The sequence below is a fragment of the Pelobates fuscus genome, chromosome 10 (genome assembly GCF_036172605.1).
Source record: "Pelobates fuscus isolate aPelFus1 chromosome 10, aPelFus1.pri, whole genome shotgun sequence".
Lineage (NCBI taxonomy): Eukaryota > Metazoa > Chordata > Amphibia > Anura > Pelobatidae > Pelobates > Pelobates fuscus.
In genome coordinates, this window is record NC_086326.1 from 35637800 (window position 1) to 35655908 (window position 18109).

An 18109-nucleotide genomic window follows, 5' to 3' on the forward strand; every position below is an offset into this window, starting at 1 on the left:
ATGTTACGTTAAACTATAAAGGAATGTCAGTTTAAAGGTAGAGCTCTGCGGTTTGTCTCCCTTTATGTTGAGATTGTGCGAGATAATCACATTGAACATGTTAAATAAGGAGAAGAAATTTGCATTCATCCCATGTCAAGCATTTTTTTTTAACTGTTGTAAAACAGTGTTGTTTTTGAAGATTCACAAAAGTGTTTGTATTTAAGACTTGCTTTATTCTTGTGTTCTTGTTTGCTGGCATTTTGTCACAAAACATAACAACAAAGTTATTCAAATTTGCTTGCCATCCATTAAATTGGTTCCCGAAAGCCGCATTTCTTTTGGGGTTACCTTCTATAAAAAAAGTTAGTGTTGTACAGCCAAAAGAAACGAAAGTGAAATCAATGTGTTAAAATGTCCACCCAAGATAGACATGGCTCTGTTTCCTTTCTGCTCAGTAACCTTTAACCTTTCAGTAACCTTTAATGTCAGTGTATGGACAGCTGTCCCTGAAAGTTCTGTGCGTTATTCTCATAGAGAGACAGAACATAAACCGTTGCCACTACCCATCCAGTCCTCGAAAGATCTAAACAACTCACAACCACATTCATTGAGTTTGACACGAAATGACACTTTGATGGGACACAGGTATTTGAGAATTAGGAAGCCCTTTATTGATTTAGTAATAGGTGTCAGACTTCTCTTATTTCAAGCCTTTTGCTGGCTTTCCAGTCTCTGTGTTTTCATCAAGCCTCCTTTTTTGGGCAGCTGGTTGGACGTTAAGAGCAGGCTCAAGCAGCTTTTCAATTTCCACATGTGCGATATTTTCAATCCTCTCTTTACATATGAGTGCAGACAGCCCTTTTAAATATAGTGGAAAGGTAGTGAATGAATCACCATAGGACATAAGCTTGATGCCTTTGAGCAGCAAATCGGCCTGAAGCTTAAAAAAAGTTTCTGCATTCTCCTTTCGCACCAACATGTAATGTTCCACACTGACTTTACTCTGCACCGCGTAGAGGGAAAGCACCTGGAAAATCTGATCCCGCAGAGTCTCTCCACAGCCAAGAAAAACAAAAGATTTGTTGCAATACAAATTCTGCAGCTCATCTATTAGTTTACAGTCCTGTGCAGCATCTTTAAATCCACATGGGTCCAGAATCACGCCACAGGGATCCGTGTACAATCCGTGGATATGCAAAACGCCATAACTGATGCAGCTTTGTACCCATTGCAAAACCTTCACTTTATCATTCAGGTCAAGCGATTTCATGGGTCTGTCCATCTTCTGCCCGTATAGCTCCAACAGGTTATCATAGTTTGTGGTCAGCACCTTCGCCCCTTTGTCCATTAGACTAACAATTGACTCCAAAACGGTGGGGTTCTGGATGTGGCTTTCTAGGTCATTGAACACCTCCATTAGGCAGTCTTGGAAAAAGCTGGGTTTGCTGTGACCGGTTCTCTGAGACATTTTCCTGATCAGATCATGTGCGACAGACAGTAAGTCTTGCTCACGCAGCACCCTTTTTCTGAATTCCACAACATCGCCAGGGTGCAATACTTCAAACTGCTCTGCAGCATCTATCAAAGCTTCAATGCAACAGCGCCATGAGCGGAGTGCAGGGACACCTGGGGCTACAGCCGCACTCACCCCGGTTCCGATCACCAGGACAAGGTCACTGGGATTCTTCTTACTAAGGGTTTTTAACACCTTCCTGGACCTGAGGGCAACATTATTTCCACTGTCTTTCAACGTGTGTTTGAGTAAACTTTTTGTATCCTGTATTAGAAAAGATAGTTATCTTATGGAGCAAGTAATATATATTCCCCATTCTTTATATGGAGCCCAGGTAGCCAGTATGAGAGGACAGATTATAGCCCTATTATCCACTTACCATATCGGTCAGTACTCAGTGTCATTGCTGTGTGATTCACTGTGTCTTATACCCTGCTGTCACTCAGTGTCACAATGACAGCAGCAGCATCTTTGTCTGTGATATGTGCAAAACTCCATATATGGTAACAAGTTAACTTCAACTCCCTTACTGCTGCTGAGTGACACTAAAAAACTTCCTTTATTCACTAAAATCCCTCGTCTGGCCCAGCTTCTCACTTTCTGCATTAACTGGGCTTTAGTGAGGGAGCTGGACAGGGTAGCAATCTGTGTGGATCATTCAGTGTATCATATAAACGGAATATACTAACGCAATGCACATCTAGCATATATCTAAGAATATTATAAGAAACCACACACAAAAAAAACATAAATATTTTCAAGCACCTCAAAATGCACTCATATTAGAGCCCCTCACTCATGCACCCTAGAATATATTGTATATCACAGTTTCTTCATTCACCCTAGAATATATTGTATATCAGACACCCCTCACACATTTATATTATATATCTGAACCCTACCATCAACCCAATAAATGTTGTATATCAGAGCCCCCTCACATATTTACACTAGAAAAGCTACAATTTCTGGGGAAATTGTGTAAAGTGTTCTTGCCTCCACCAGTAGTCTACAACTGGAGTGGGCGGAGTAACTGGGTGGAGTGGCTTGAGGAACTTGTATGGTTGGAGTGGCTGGAGTAACTGTGGAAAGGTTGTACTGGGCAGAGTAACTGTGTGGAGTGGCTTGAGTAACTGTGGAAAGGTTGTACTGGGCAGAGTAACTGTGTGGAGTGGCTTGAGTAACTGTTGTGTGGTTGGAGTAACTGTGGAAAGGTTGGAGTGTGGATCACTCACTCTACAGCAAGGGCAGAGAAGAGCTTTCAAATCTTTCAAATCCCTCGAACATTCCACCAGCTGCCAACAGGAACTAATAGATTTCAAATAGGGCAGAGAAGAGCAGTTAAAAACAAACTGCTACAAATTGCTCAATAAGAATAATAATATATATGTGAGATAATAGTAAGTGGTCTTGCCATGTAGGGATATAAATGTACCAATTTATATCAAAACGTTCAGCTATCCCTGCTGCCACTATTATGTTTTGTTCAAATCAGTCAATAATTCCTGTATAACGAAGTACTCACTTTATTAATACATACATAACAGCATCTTCATATTACAACCTTGTTACACAGGGTTTCTGCAGCCGCCATTTCATATCCCTCGAACATTCCACCAACTGCCAACAGGAACTAATAGATTTTAAATAGGGCAGAGAAGAGCGGTGAAAAACAAACTGCTCCAAATTGCTCACTTCACTGGCAGTTGCCATCTTCAAATGGTAGTATTTTAAAAACTATACATCCTATAGTGAAGAGCTTTATATTGTGAGAATCACAAGACATTGTGATGCATAGTATGTCTCTCAAATATTAAAAATGAAGGCACAGTCGCAGTTTAGAAATTGCCCTTCAAATTTGAGGTGGCTAGAGTGGAGTTTCAATGAATGTCAATGGACGGCGTGAGTTGCAAATGAATGGTCATATTGGGAAAACTATCAGGACTATGGCTTAGCCGTGGACATGTTTAGTGGCAGCAGAGATAGCTGAACATTTCGATATAAGATTTGTGTAGGTGGGCTTAAAAATGAGGGAGCGGTGGCAGTTTAGAAATCATGTACAGATTTTTCAGCCATTCATTCCTATGGGACCAATTTTGCCACAAAAATGACGATATTTCGTGAACCATTCGGCGAAACGTTCCACAAAGTAATAACACACCAATTGGGAACAATCCGCACGTTTTGGTATATTACTGTCTATGTAGTGTAAAAACTGTGGGAGGAGTTAGGGTGGTAAGTTTGGCTATAATAAGAATAATAATATATATGTGAGATAACATTAAGTGGTCTTGCTATGCAAGAACACTTGAAAAGTGACTATAGGTATCCTTTATAGATACAGAGATAGACAAGATGAGATAGATAATAAAAAAAAGACAGTCACACACAGGAAAAAAAATGAGATAAAATATTAATCCTAGATCGCCTTCCACAATACTGGGGAACAATCTCCTTCTGGTATTTAATTTACTGTAGATATCTGAAGCCTCACATTGAGGTTATTTTAATCGGGGCTGATTAGTATATCCTGTGCGTCTTGCACTTAGTATGCAGAAGGCCGTGACTGCTAGCGCTGTGGCTATTTCTCTGTAATTGTGTTTCTATAAAACCGATTGCTCATACAATGCACCCACTTTACCTTTAATGCCTGCGAATTCCCTGCACCAGTAAAGAAAGTTCAAATAAACACAATGACCCACTTCTAATGGAAGTCAGGGGGAATGTTTTTCCCTGTTAATGTCTTAACTATTCCAAGAATCAAGCAATTACCAGAAATAACTTTATTAAAGTGCCAGATATCCCGGGTTTACTTTCAACACGTCAGCGTTTCAGTGCGCACTCTTGGTACTTTATGAAGGAATTAATCTATTTATTCAGTTTCAGTGAATCGTTTCTGGTTTATTATCCGTGTTGTATTTTCTGGCTATTTCTTCCAGAGTTATTCATTATCGTGGTTATTCAATAAAGTCAGAATTCCGAGTGAATTTTAAATTTAAGGCCAAAGTAGCTGAGCTGGAATCATAGCTGAGTGAGAGGATTCTTCTATTTCGTCTATTATTACAGAGTATTGCGGAGTGTTACAAAGGCTAAGAACCAAAATTTGAAGAAAATTGGTTTGGGAGATTCAATTCACCCAAACAACCTTCATTTTGCTCGATGAATGTTCAGTTGGTCTGAATATAGTCATCCAAACTACTTAGGGAAATGGATGAACCAAAAGAGGCAAAAAACAAACCTATCACTGTACTGTAAAATATATACAATTATTTATATAGCGTCAACATTTTAATAGATATAGATATCGTGGCTCATGAAACCCAGGTGCCAGGTTGCCATGGCGACTAAGAATTTTATCCTGCCCCTTGGCTGTTTGTCAGTCATTCGGACCTATCCACCTTGGGCCTCCCCCCTGAAGCTGGTGGCTGTGAGCAAGGAAAGTAAGCGGCAAGGGAGCTGAAATCTTGCTCTGCTCCCTCGCATTCCCTGCAGAGGTGCCTATGATATGTGTCACTTTGGCGCGTGTGCAAGAGACTGAAGATTACCGGATTACAACAGCTCCATTGGACCTAAGGGAAGTCCACACCAGCTCTCCCAAAGGTAGGGAGGCTGGGTCAGGGTAAATTAAAATAAAACAATAATAATTTGTGAGTTTGTAGGAGAATGTGTGTTTGTCTTTGGGAGTGTCTGTTTAGGTTACCGGTCCCGCTCTTATCGCACCTTTTTCCCCCCATGCTGTGCTGGTCTCTCTGTGGCTGGCCCCGCCTCCATGGCTGAGATACATTTTAATGATCTCAGCCACTCCAATGCTTTCCAGTAGGAAAGCATTTGGAGGCTATTGCGCATGCATCTCTATGAATGCTAGGAAGCACCTCTAGTGGCTGTCTGAGTGACTGCCACCAGAGGTTATACTAGGCACCAATGTAAACACTGCTTTTTTTTTTTTGAAGTGCCTTTTAAGAATTGTATTTTTGTCTTTAAAAATAAAGTGGAATTCAGATGGCCCATCAATCTCCCAAATTTCGAAACAAAATACTTATGTCTAGAAAGTAACCCACACTGATCTTCAACAAATGAAAGCAATACAGCAGTATCCACGAGGTTCTGTTTTTCTTTAATGACGCAGATCATGATAGAAGAGAAGCATAGCACTCTCTGTAATTACATTTCAATGATGTCAAGTCAGCATTTAATCTGGAAGTTGACACACTAGCATTTTTTGGTTGTGAATTGGCTAATTCGTGTTGCATTTTGCAATTAGTTTTTCAATTCACCACAATTTACTGCTTATTGAACAAACACCACACTATTGGATTTACCCTATTACTATTTTCTTTGAAAAGCTCCAAATGCTGTAGATGTGCTGTAAATACAATATAACATGGGTACAGACAATTTGTCACACGAGACAATGGGATTTACTTACTAAACACTATACTAAACTGAATTAAAAATTGAACTGCAGATTTAAGGCTGATTTTGGAAAAAGAAAACATCCAACTCAGCAGCACACAAATCTTATGTATATTGGCCTCAATTTTAGAGTTCGTTTTGTTTTCATTTTTGTTGTTTGTGAACGAACACAACTAATAACGCACATAGTTACTTGGCAGTGCACAAGGACAGATTGACCTGTTTCTTTCTTGGAAGCCATTGGACTTATGCCCTAAGCACAGAATAGTGGATTGACAAGAGAATTATGCATTTTAAGCAAACTTGCAGATTTTTGCAAATAAAATTCTAAAACTTGGCAATTCATCTAATCAATTCTCATACATTAGTATAAAAAATTCCAGCTGAGTATGGCCAGCCTTTACCTAGCCCAGTACAATCATTTTTAGATAAGCTCAGACTATTATTTTTCAACAGACGATTGTGTAAAACCTTCAAAAGGATTTATTGAACAGGGCAGGTAACAGAGTTCTTAGCAATAAAATGTATCCCATGGAAAACACAGATTCGCACAAATATAATCATACGAGACACAGGATTGTAATGCACACTGACAACCAAGCTGTACAGTACCCCCAGGGTGTACGAAAATGTACGAAATAAAGTGAACATGTTTTGAATGATAAATCCATTATAAATTCTGGCTACTTGTAGGCTCATGAAAACTGGAGTTGAGAAATAACAAGACAGACTGAATCGGTGTCATTCTTTAGAATTCAGTAGAAATATCACGGTAGATGTTTGTAGTTGCAGGTGTGAATTATGAAATCAATATAGAGGAGGAGGGGGAGAGTGAGAGACTGGGTGTACAGAACAATGGGAGTTATAGGTGAGGAGGATCATTTATCACCTGTACAGCTGGTTACTTGACACGGCATCAACAGGTTACCAGATTTATAAGCTGTTTATCAGACCGGCATCAAGTGAACTTTGAGATCTGTGTTTTGAAAACATTAACCTTTACTACTCCGCTCTGTTAGGTATAGGGAATGTTTAGCCCTCTGAGTGTCATTGGAACTGCCCTCTCTTATGGTATTTAAATGGTAAACATTGGGAGCTGTAAAACATATATAAAAATTCTATTAAAAAGGAAACAAAATAGAATTGTGATACGTAACATTCTAATGAAATAGCAAGGGCAGTTTAGATGGCTTTATATTGCTGACAATGTATATTGTAGTTTAAGAGAAAGTTGTAACTGTAGCTATTGAATAATGAGTCAGTCCTCCCAGGAGCTTGCAATCTAATGCTGTAAAAAATGTTAATTTACTATACTGAGGATAGTGTACAATTCACAAAGGGAATTGGAAATTTTACATCAAGATAGTTGATCTGGGAACACAGCTGAGTTGGAGAATTTAAATTTCTCCACGATTCCCAGTCTAGAGTGAACACATTACCCGCTGAGGTGATATATATATATATATATAAAAATACAAGTAATGTTGCACTCACTGTGGTTAATATTCAATGCCGGGTGCTTGTCTGGCAAAAATATAAAGAAAAAGTAGATAGCACTCCACGGACTCACTTTGTTCAAAAGTAAAATTTAACTTTTAATGCTCCAGGTTAAAAAATCGACGTTTCAGTCTGACCAATCAGACTTTCATCAGGACATATATATATATCAAAAACCAAAAAGGTTACGGTGGGGAACAAAATTGTGATTGAAAACCCCTTCCACCTGAAGTCTGTGGATAGTCAATACAATGTTAAACAAAAATCTGCACACCGGTCAAGCCATAAGACTTGCTTTTTCCCACAGACTACAGAATCTGTTGGCGCTATATAAATGGCAATAATAATAATAATGAAGACCCTAAGCCAGTACAGAATGTCCTGTTTACAGTGCATTAGTGTCTCTACACTGCCCTGCAGTCTTTGAATGAGTGAGACGTTCAAATTCATGTAGGACATTTAACGGCTGCTCTGTTATGATAAAATTACTCCATCCATGATCCTTCAGAGGTTAAACTAATCAACAGGAAGCTCTCAATCTATTGTTTAACTACCACTCCTATAATCCTCACAGGTCACAGCCCTGTTCAATGCTAACAAGGGATCATTGGAGATTTATTTAAAGTACTACAGAGCTGCCATTATAGCGTTAATCTCTTTCAGTACACTTTCTTTTTATAATCTCAGGGCTCTACTGTCATTTACTGGTTTCATGCAAGCCATACCTGTCTTTGGAACGATCCTCTGGAACAAAGGAAAATGTATCTGTAAATCAAAATTATAAGCATTTAGTGCCTGTCTCACTGACTGCACAGGGTAATCACCCACCTGTTGCCATCCCAAACTTCCTTTATTTCTAGTTCATTTACCTTTTCAAAGCAGAGAGCTCCAAACGTGAGTCAAGTGAACTGTAAACAGCTTGCGGACCTGTTTATACATCAAACATTCATTCAGCAGGCAAACAGAAAGCACAAAAATAGAGCGAACAGACACAGGCTTCCAACGCTCATTGCAATATTCTGCTTGAAGGAATGACCTCATAGCAACGCCATGCACAGGGCAACCCCCTCTTTATAACAACGCCCTCCATAGAACGATAACATTTTCAAAGCTTTAAAGGGACACTCCACTGCTCAAATTTAAAGAAGTAAATAAAGAAGAAACATCATGATTTTAGTGCATATTCCCCAACGAAAACATACATGCATTAAATTACTAATTGCAAAAGCTGCAGATCTCTTGTCTGCTGCCTTTGCAAGACCTCCCTTCTAACCCTGCCCAGACTTTCTGTTGCTGCCCAATTACAGACTTCCCAATTCAGCTCAATGAGAAGTCTTTGCAAGGCAGGTGCTCTGGGCAGTTGTTGCTTCTTGAGTCCAGCTCAACTGAGCTAAACAACCAGGAAGTAACATGACTGGTTGTCTGATTAAAAGATCACAATAGTGCCAGGAAAAAAAAAAACTATTTTTCCTGACACTATAGCATCCTTAGGACACCCTCCACCCCCCTCATCCTCAGGGCCCCCTGCCGTGGCGCTGAAAGGGTTAAAACCCCTTCAGTTACTTACATTAATCCAGCACTGGGCTCCCTTGGCGCTGGTGACCTCTCTGAGTGGAGCGGAATGAGCATGCGCGGCAAGACAGACAGGGGGTGTGTGTGTGTGTGGGAGGGGGGGGGGGAGGTGTAACAAGGTTAATTTACAAATATGTAAATTCCCTATTGAAGTGTTCCTTCAACATTTTTTAGAGGAAACCTTTATAACAATGTAACACACAGAGCAATACCACACATATTAATTCCATGCTCAAATAAAACACCCCTTTCAGTGATACACTCTTCAGAACAACCCTCCACAGATAAAATAACTCCACAGAGCAATAACCAGCCTTCCGGCATCACCTTGCTCACTATGACACCCTCCACAGTTCAATGCTATCCTCAATGAAAATGGCCTCCTCTGAAAATAGCCTTGTTAGACCATTGCTAGAGAAAGTGGTTTTCTCAGAGCATTGTCAGTCACAGAAAAAGCGACTAATTTGAGCATCGTCTTGCTCCTTGGAATATTGTATTATACAGAGATTATGGCCTCTTCAGAACATTTCCATACTTAGTTAAAATGGCCTCAGATCATTGCAATTAAAATGCCTCCCTCAGAACTTTGCTATGCACAAACAAAATGGTTATCTTACTAGCAGAGAGCCTTGCATTCTCAGAGCATCCCAAAGTATCCCACAGAAAATGACTTCCCAACGCAATGCCAACTTTAACACCAAGCAATACCATGCACGGAATATAGTCTGGCTGGAGAGGGCAAACAAAGCATTAAGTATAACATAGTCTGAAATGCATACTAAGCAGAGCTTTTTCCCATTACTGACAAGGGTTAGTGCTATTGAACGTTTCTCGCTAATTCTGTGTCACTAGCAATTCTTCGTAACACTGACCACTGCCTAATGGTCAGAAAAAGCAGATCAACAACACTTAACCCCATTACAGGCTTCTGGGCATCGGCCGGCCACATTTATCTCAGTCTGACATATGGCTGGTGTGTGTGTACGCTGTGTCCTGCTAGGCCCACTAATGAGATGCTGAACTCTGATAGCTTGTAATGACAGCAGTGAGAACAACGGCACACACACACAGGATAACAATAATAAAATGTAACCACCACCATAACCACCTGTTCTCGGCGGAGGGAAACTCTTGTTATGCTGTAGTTATTCTCCTTATTCAGGCTTGATCGAATTACATCTTCGAACTCGGGAACCAATAACTCAGACAGACGCCGAGATACGCTGAATCGCTACTTTAATTTTGTGTGTAAGCATACAATTTATATAGGCTTGCAACTTATGATTGCACCAAAATGTCAGAACAAGCAAGAAGGTACAGTAGAATGCACACATGACAATAACATGTTTAAATATATTCGAGAATAGAGAAGTTACAATAGAAATATTTCAAAACTATTTCAGCCAATTTCAGCTTAATTTTGCTTGGACAGATAGAATAATACCTTAACCCTTTCAATAACTTTTACTGCTATTAATATAAATGTAGGACCTGATTTATGTCTCTGTAAAAAGAAAAATCCTTATGTAGACATCACTATAACTGTGTTTATATCGAGGGGAAGGAACTCCCTATTAATGTGTTCATATCGAGGGGGAGGGCCTCACTATTAATGTGTTTATATCGAGGGGGAGGGCCTCACTATTAATGTGTTTATATTGAAGTAGAGACTCACTATAACTGTTTATATCGAGTGGGAAGGACTCACTATAACTGTTTATATCGAGGGGGAAGGACTCACTATAACTGTTTATATCGAGGGGGAAGGACTCACTATAACTGTTTATATCAAGGGGGGAGACTCACTATAACTGTTTATATCGAGGGGGGAGACTCATTATAACTGTTTATATCGAGGGGGGAGACTCACTATAACTGTGTTTTTATCGAGGGGAAGGAATTCACTATTAATGTGTTTATATCGAGGGGGAAGGACTCACTATAACTGTTTATATTGAGGGGAAGGAACTCACTATTAATGTGTTTATATTGAGGGGAAGGAACTCACTATTAATGTGTTTATATCGAGGGGGAAGGACTCACTATAACTGTTTATATTGAGGGGAAGGAACTCACTATTAATGTGTTTATATTGAGGGGAAGGAACTCACTATTAATGTGTTTATATCAAGGGGGAGACTCACTATAACTGTTTATATCGAGGGGGGAGACTCACTATAACTGTTTATATTGAGGGGGAGACTCACTATGACTGTTTATATTGAGGGAGAGACTCACTATAACTGTTTATATCGAAGGGGGAGACTCACTATAACTGTGTTTTTATCGAGGGGAAGGAATTCACTATTAATGTGTTTATATCGAGGGGGGAGACTCACTATAACTGTTTATATCGAGGGGGAAGGACTCACTATAACTGTTTATATTGAGGGGAAGGAACTCACTATTAATGTGTTTATATTGAGGGGAAGGAACTCACTATTAATGTGTTTATATTTAGGGGGAAGGACTCACTATAACTGTTTATATCAAGGGGGGAGACTATTAATTAAGGGAAGGAACTATTAATGTGTTTATATCGAGGGGGAGACTCACTATAACTGTTTATATCGAGGAAAAGGAACTCACTATTAATGTGTTCATATTGAGGGGGAGACTCACTATAACTGTGTTTATATTAAGGTGAAGGGACTCACTTTAACTGAGTTCATATCGAGGTGGGGGGAAGCACTACGGCCGTGTTCATATCGAGGGGGAGAGATGAACTATAACTGTTTATATTGAAGGGAGGGACTCACTATAACTGTGTTCATATTAGTGGGAGGGACTTACTATAACTGCTTATATCGAGGGGGAGGAACTCAATATAACTATTTATATCAAGAGGGGGGAGGAACTCACTATAACTGTGTTTATACCTTGGGGGAACTCACTATAATGCTGTTATATTGAGGGGGTGCACAGGCCCAGAGGGCGCTAGATCAGAGTGACCGGCAGGAGGTGGCAGCACAGTACTCCCTCCTGCCAGGCACTCGGTGTAGTGTGGCTGAGCGGAGCAGTGCGCCCCGCGGTACAGGAACTTATGTTTCCTGTACCTGGCCGGACTGAGATGAAGTGCTCAATGAGAGGGTGTGGGTGGAAGAACTATGGAACGGGGGTGGGGGAAAAGAACACTATGGGACGGGGTGTAAAAGAACACTAAGGGACAGGGAAGGGGGGGTTGTAAGGAACACTATGGGACAGGGGAGGGGGGTGTTAAGGAACACTATGGGACAGGGAGGGGGTGGAAGAACACTATGGGACAGGGGAGGGGGATGGAAGAACACTATGGGACAGGGGAGGGGGGAAAAGAACACTATGGGACAGAGGAGGGGGGAAAGAACACTATGGGACAGGGGAGGAGGCGGAAAGAACACTATGGAACAGGGATGGGGGCACATAACACTATGAAAGAACACTATGGGACAGGGGAAGGGGGAAAGAACACTACGGGATGGGGGTCAAAGAACACTATGGGGGAAAGAACACTAAAAAGAAGGAGAGGAGAGAAACACGCGGAAAGAACACTATGGAACAGGGGTGGGGCACATAACACTATGAAAGAACACTATTGGACAAGGGTAGGGGGAAAGAACACTATGGGATGAACACTATGGGACAGGAGAGGGGGAAACAACACTATGGGATGGGGGTCAAAGAACACTATGGGGGAAAGAACACTAAAAAGAAGGAGGGGAGAGAAACACTAGGGGGGAGAGAGAGGAACATTAAGGGGGGGCACTAAGGTATAGGGGAGGGAAGGGAAAAGGAACACTGGGTGGGGGGTGACCACTAAAAGAGAAGGGATAAGAGCATTAAGGGGAATGGGGGGGAGGAGAACACGGGGGGGCTGAGTGTGGAGAAAGACACACAGAGGGACATGTGGGGGGAGAAAGATACACAGATGGGTCTGGGGTGAGAAAGTTCACAGAGGGGCTGGGGATGAAAGCACCAAACAGAAGGGCCTAGGTGTGGAAATACAAAGGGGCTGAGGGTGAAAGAGACACAGAGGGGCTGGAGAAGAGGAAAAAGAGACACAGAGGGGCTGGTAGTTAAAGAGAAACACACAAAGGAGCTGGTAAGAGTAAAAGACACAAAGGGTCTGGAAGAGAAGGAGACAGACAAAGGGGATGGGGGGAGTAAGACACACAAAGGGGGTTGTAAGAGATACACAAGGGAGGTGTAAGACACACAATGGGGGAAATTAGGGGATAAGATACACTAAAGGGGGTAAGGCATTTAGAAGAGGGGATAAGAAACAAATGGTGGGTTAAGGGGCACACAGGTGAGAATGCTTTTGGTTGGGTGGATAGGGGGGTTGCCAAAATCATCTTCGCTTGCATACCCATAAATCCTATCACCGGCCCTGAATCAGGGATGTATTTGCTGCAATGAAACAAGGCATTTGCCTTGGGCGGCACTTTCCAGGGGGCGGCAAAAAACGCCACCCCCAAATGCCCAGGCAAATACCTTGTTAGCCTGGTGGCATTCGGCTAAGTAGAAATCCATGCGGGCGGGCGGTGCTGGTGAGGGAGCACTGATTAGTGAGTTGTCTCTGCTCAGCTCCCTCGCATGCCGCAGAGTGATGCCGGGAGCCGGAATATGATGTCATATTCCGGCTCTCGGCATCACTCTGTGGTGCGCGAGGAAGCTGAGCAGAGACAGCTCACTAATCAGTGCTCCCTCGCTAGCATCGCCCGCCCGCCCGCCCGCCCGCATGGATTTCTACTTAGCCGCCCAAGTGCATGGATTTCTACTTAGCCGCCCAAGTGCCTGCCTCCCTCCCTGCAAGAAGGCCCACTGGACCCCAGGTAAAAAAATCCACCCAGCTCTTCCAAAGGTAAAAGGTTATCTTTATTAATTAATGTTGGGGAGAGATGGGGTCTGTCAGTGTGTGTGAGTGATTGTGTGTGTCTTGCTGTCAGTGTGTGTGTGATTGTGTGTGTCTGGCTGTCAGTGTGTGTCTGGCTGTCAGTGTGTATGTGATCGTGTGTGTATGTCTGTCAGTGTGTATCTGAGTGATTGTGTGTATGTCTGTCACTGTGTGGCTGTCTGTCAGTGAGGCTGAGCGTCTGTCAGTGAGAGTGTGTCAAATCAGTGAGTGTGTGTGTATGTCATTGTTTGTCAGTGTATATGAGAATGTGTGTCTGTGAATGAGTGTATGCATCTGTCAGTGAGTGTGCGTCTGTCAGTCGAAGTGCGACCTTGACAGGAAGGGGTGGGGAAAATTTAAATTAGAAGGGTGGGGGGTTGCCCCGGCACCATCCTGCCTAGGGCAGCACAAATCCTAAATACACTACAGCCCTGAATACAACTATTTATATCAATGGGGGAAACTCACTATAACATGTTCATATAGTGCAAGCATGTCAATCTCAAAGGCTAGCACAGGCCACTTAAACAGGGTTTAAGTTTATGTGGGCCGCAAAAAAAAGTAAATAACTTAAATTTTCATAGAAATGTAGGTTTCTTTTGTAAAGTACAGTATAAAAAAACCACACACTGACAGACACACACTCACTCTCTGACAGACACGCACAATCACTCTCTGACAGAGACACACACACACTCTGACAGGCACACACACATTGACAGACACACTCACTCACAGACACACACTCACTGATAGACACACACACACCCACACACATTTCCACATTCTTGCACACACTAATATCATTTTCTTTATTGCTACCTACCTTTGGGAGCTGATGTTGGGCCTCTCCCTGGGGTCCAGTGAGGATCTTCTCCCGGGAGCTCAGTCTTCCTGCTCCCCACTGCTCCCTCGCACGCGCAGTTTAGTGATGCGGGGTGCAAGAATGACGTCATATTCCGGCACCCGGCATCACTACAGAGGGCATGCGCGAGGGACCTCTTCTTCCCGGCTGGGTACATTTTTAGCAGAGTAGGCACCTGCAATGTAAGGAGAGCATGTGCCTACTCTACCTTAGTAAGCATGTCTCAAACTCGCGGCTCGTTGGGCCACAAAGATATTAATTGTGGGCTGCATGAGGCCAGTGGGCTGCGAGTTTGACTGTTTATTTTGAGGGGGACTCACTATAATGCTGTTTATATTAAGGGGGAAGGACTCACTATAACTGTTTATATCGACGGGCAGGGCCGCCATCAGGGGGTGACAACCAGGATGGTTGTCACGGGCCCGGCGGCCCTAGGGGGCCCGGACTGCTCTGGCAGTCCCGGGCCCCACTTTCCCTCTCTGCACACATAGATAGCGAATATCGCTATCTATGTGTGCAGCCGCGGGCCCCCGGCTCCCTGTTACTGCAGAGGGGGCCCAGCAGACTGCCTCTCCTCTTCTCTTCTCTCTTCTAATAACTCTCGCGAAACCCGCAGAGCGTTGCCATGGTAACCGGGTCTCGCGAGAGTTATTAGAAGAGAGAAGAAGCTGTGTGCTGCCTGGGCCCCCTCTGCGGTAACAGGGAGCCGGGGCCCCCCCCACCGGACCACCAGGGATGGAATCTCCTCCCTCCCTGGACACAGGGAGGGGGGAGAAACATTTACATATAATTTAATATAAATTAATCGCAAAATGCCCCTTCCTCCCCCTCCCCCCCCAGATTGCACATTTAAACACAACGCACACAGCATACACTAACTCAACACACACACACTGCATACACTAACACAACACACACTGCCAGTGGCGTACATACCCCCACCAGGGGGCCCGGCCGCCCTGCGACCCAGGTATGTACCCACAGGGCCAGCCTCTTCTGCTGGGGGGCCCAGGAGCCGGCCACCTCCGGGCCCCCGAGGCTGGCCCTGCTGTCACCCGGCTGGCTGGCGGGCGCGCGAGGGAGCACTGAAACCGGACTGAAACCCGCACTGAAACCGGAGCCGGAAGATGACGTCATCTTCCGGCTCCGGAACGCGGATCAGTACGCGGCGCGCGAGGGAGCTGAAGAGGGAGCACTCAGGGGACAATGCTCCCTCGCGCGCCCGCCAGCCAGCCGGGTGACAGCCTGGCCAGCAACACCACTGGACCCCAGGGAATCCCCCCAGCTCTCCCACACGTAAGGAGGCTGGGGGGATTAAATAAAAAAACAAACAAAAAAAAACGTTTGAGTGTGTTAGTGTTAGTGAGTGTGTTAGTGTTAGTGAGTGTGTGTGTTAGTGAGTGTGTGTGTTAGTGAGTGTGTGTGTTAGTGAGTGTGTTAGTGTTAGTGAGTGTGTTAGTGAGTGTGTGTGTTAGTGTTAGTGAGTGTGTGTGTTAGTGTTAGTGAGTGTGTGTGTGTTAGTGAGTGTGTGTGTTAGTGTTAGAGTGTGTGTGTGTTAGTGAGTGTGTTAGTGTTAGTGAGTGTGTGTGTTAGTGTAAGTGAGTGTGTGTGTTAGTGTGTGTGTTAGTGTTAGAGTGTGTTAGTGTTAGTGAGTGTGTTAGTGTTAGCGAGTGTGTGTGTTAGTGAGTGTGTTAGTGAGTGTGTGTGTTAGTGAGTGTGTGTGTTAGTGAGTGTGTTAGTGAGTGAGTGTGTTAGTGAGTGTGTGTGTTAGTGAGTGTGTGTGTTAGTGAGTGTGTGTGTTAGTGTTAGTGAGTGTGTTAGTGTTAGTGAGTGTGTTAGTGTTAGTGAGTGTGTGTGTTAGTGAGTGTGTTAGTGTTAGTGAGTGTGTGTGTTAGTGTTAGTTAGTGTGTGTGTTAGTGTTAGTGTGTGTGTTAGTGTTAGAGTGTGTGTTAGTGAGTGTGTTAGTGTTAGTGAGTGTGTTAGTGTTAGTGAGTGTGTGTGTTAGTGTTAGAGTGTGTGCTAGTGTGTGTGTGTGTTAGTGTTAGAGTGTGTGTGTTAGTGTGTGTGTCTGTTACTGAGTATGTTTGTGTGCGTCTGTCACTGAGTGTGTGTCTGTCAGTAAATGTGTGCGTCTGTTCATGAGAGTGTGTGTGTGTGTGTCTTAAGCACTTACCTTTCTCCAGCGCCGGACTCCCTTAACGCTGGGGATCTCTCCGCCTCTCAGCTCCGAATGCACATGCGTGGCAAGAGCCACGCGCGCATTCAAACCGCCCATAGGAAAGTATTACTCAATGCTTTCCTATGGACGTTCAGCGTCTTCTCACTGTGATTTTCACAGTGAGAATCGCAGAAAATCCTCTAGCGGCTGTCAATGAGACAGCCACTAGAGGCTGGATTAACCCTCAGTGAAACATAGCAGTTTCTCTGAAACTGCTATGTTTTCAGCTGCAGGGTTAAAACTAGAGAGACCTGGCACCCAGACCACTTCATTGAGCTGATGTGATCTGGGTGTCTGTAGTGGTCCTTTAAGTGTATGTGTTTATGCATGCACTGGCATACATACCGCGGTCGCACGGGTCGCAGCCCTGCGACCAGGTGCCCGCCGCCATGTGTTGCGGCCCCAGCCTGCACAGAGTAAGCGCTCGCGCGGGGGGAGGGAGGGGCCCCGGATCAGTTTTTGCACCGGGGCCCCATGGGTTGTGTGTACGCCACTGCACACTGCATACACTAACACAACACACACACACTGCATACACTAACTCAACACACACACACTGCATACACTAACACAACATACACTGCATACACTAACTCAACACACGCACACTGAATACACTAACTCAACACACAACACACACTGCATACACTAACACAACACACACACACTGCATACACTAACTCAACACACATACACTGCATACACTAACTCAACACACACACACTGCATACACTAACTTAACACACACACACTGCATACAGTAACACAACACACACTGCATACACTAACACAACACACACACACTGCATACACTAACTCAACACACATACACTGCATACACTAACTCAACACACACACACTGCATACACCAACACAACACACACACACTGCAAACACTAACACAACACACACTCTGCATACACTAACACAACACCCACTCTGCATACAATAACACCACACACACACTGCATACACTGACACAACACACACTTTGCATACACTAACACAACACACACTATGCATACACAATACACACTGCATACACTAACATAACACACACACTGCATACACTAACACAATACACACTCTGCATACACTGACACCACACCTACTCTGCATACACTAACACAACACACACACTGCATACACTAACACAACACACACACACTGCATACA

The 18109-nt window shown here is 43.4% G+C and overlaps 1 protein-coding gene across 1 annotated transcript; it reads right to left on the bottom strand.

Moving 5' to 3' along the window:
- Positions 1-676: 676 nt before the first annotated feature.
- Positions 677-9688, bottom strand: LOC134574687 (protein FAM118A-like). Its single transcript, XM_063433807.1, has 4 exons — positions 9595-9688; positions 8275-8332; positions 8131-8149; positions 677-1759 (listed from the first exon to the last, which is right to left on the bottom strand). Exons 1-4 carry the CDS (start codon positions 9686-9688, stop codon positions 683-685), a joined length of 1248 nt encoding a protein of 415 aa, XP_063289877.1. The 3' UTR covers positions 677-682.
- Between the last annotated feature and the right edge of the window lie 8421 nt (positions 9689-18109).

Coding starts and splice junctions, on each gene's coding strand:
- LOC134574687 (XM_063433807.1), bottom strand. CDS start 9,688: ATGGTATTGCTTGGTGTTAAAGTTGGCATTGCGTTGGGAAGTCATTTT. Junction 8,333..9,594: donor GAATGCAAGGCTCTCTGCTA/GTAAGATAACCA, acceptor ATGTATAAACAG/GTCCGCAAGCTGTTTACAGT.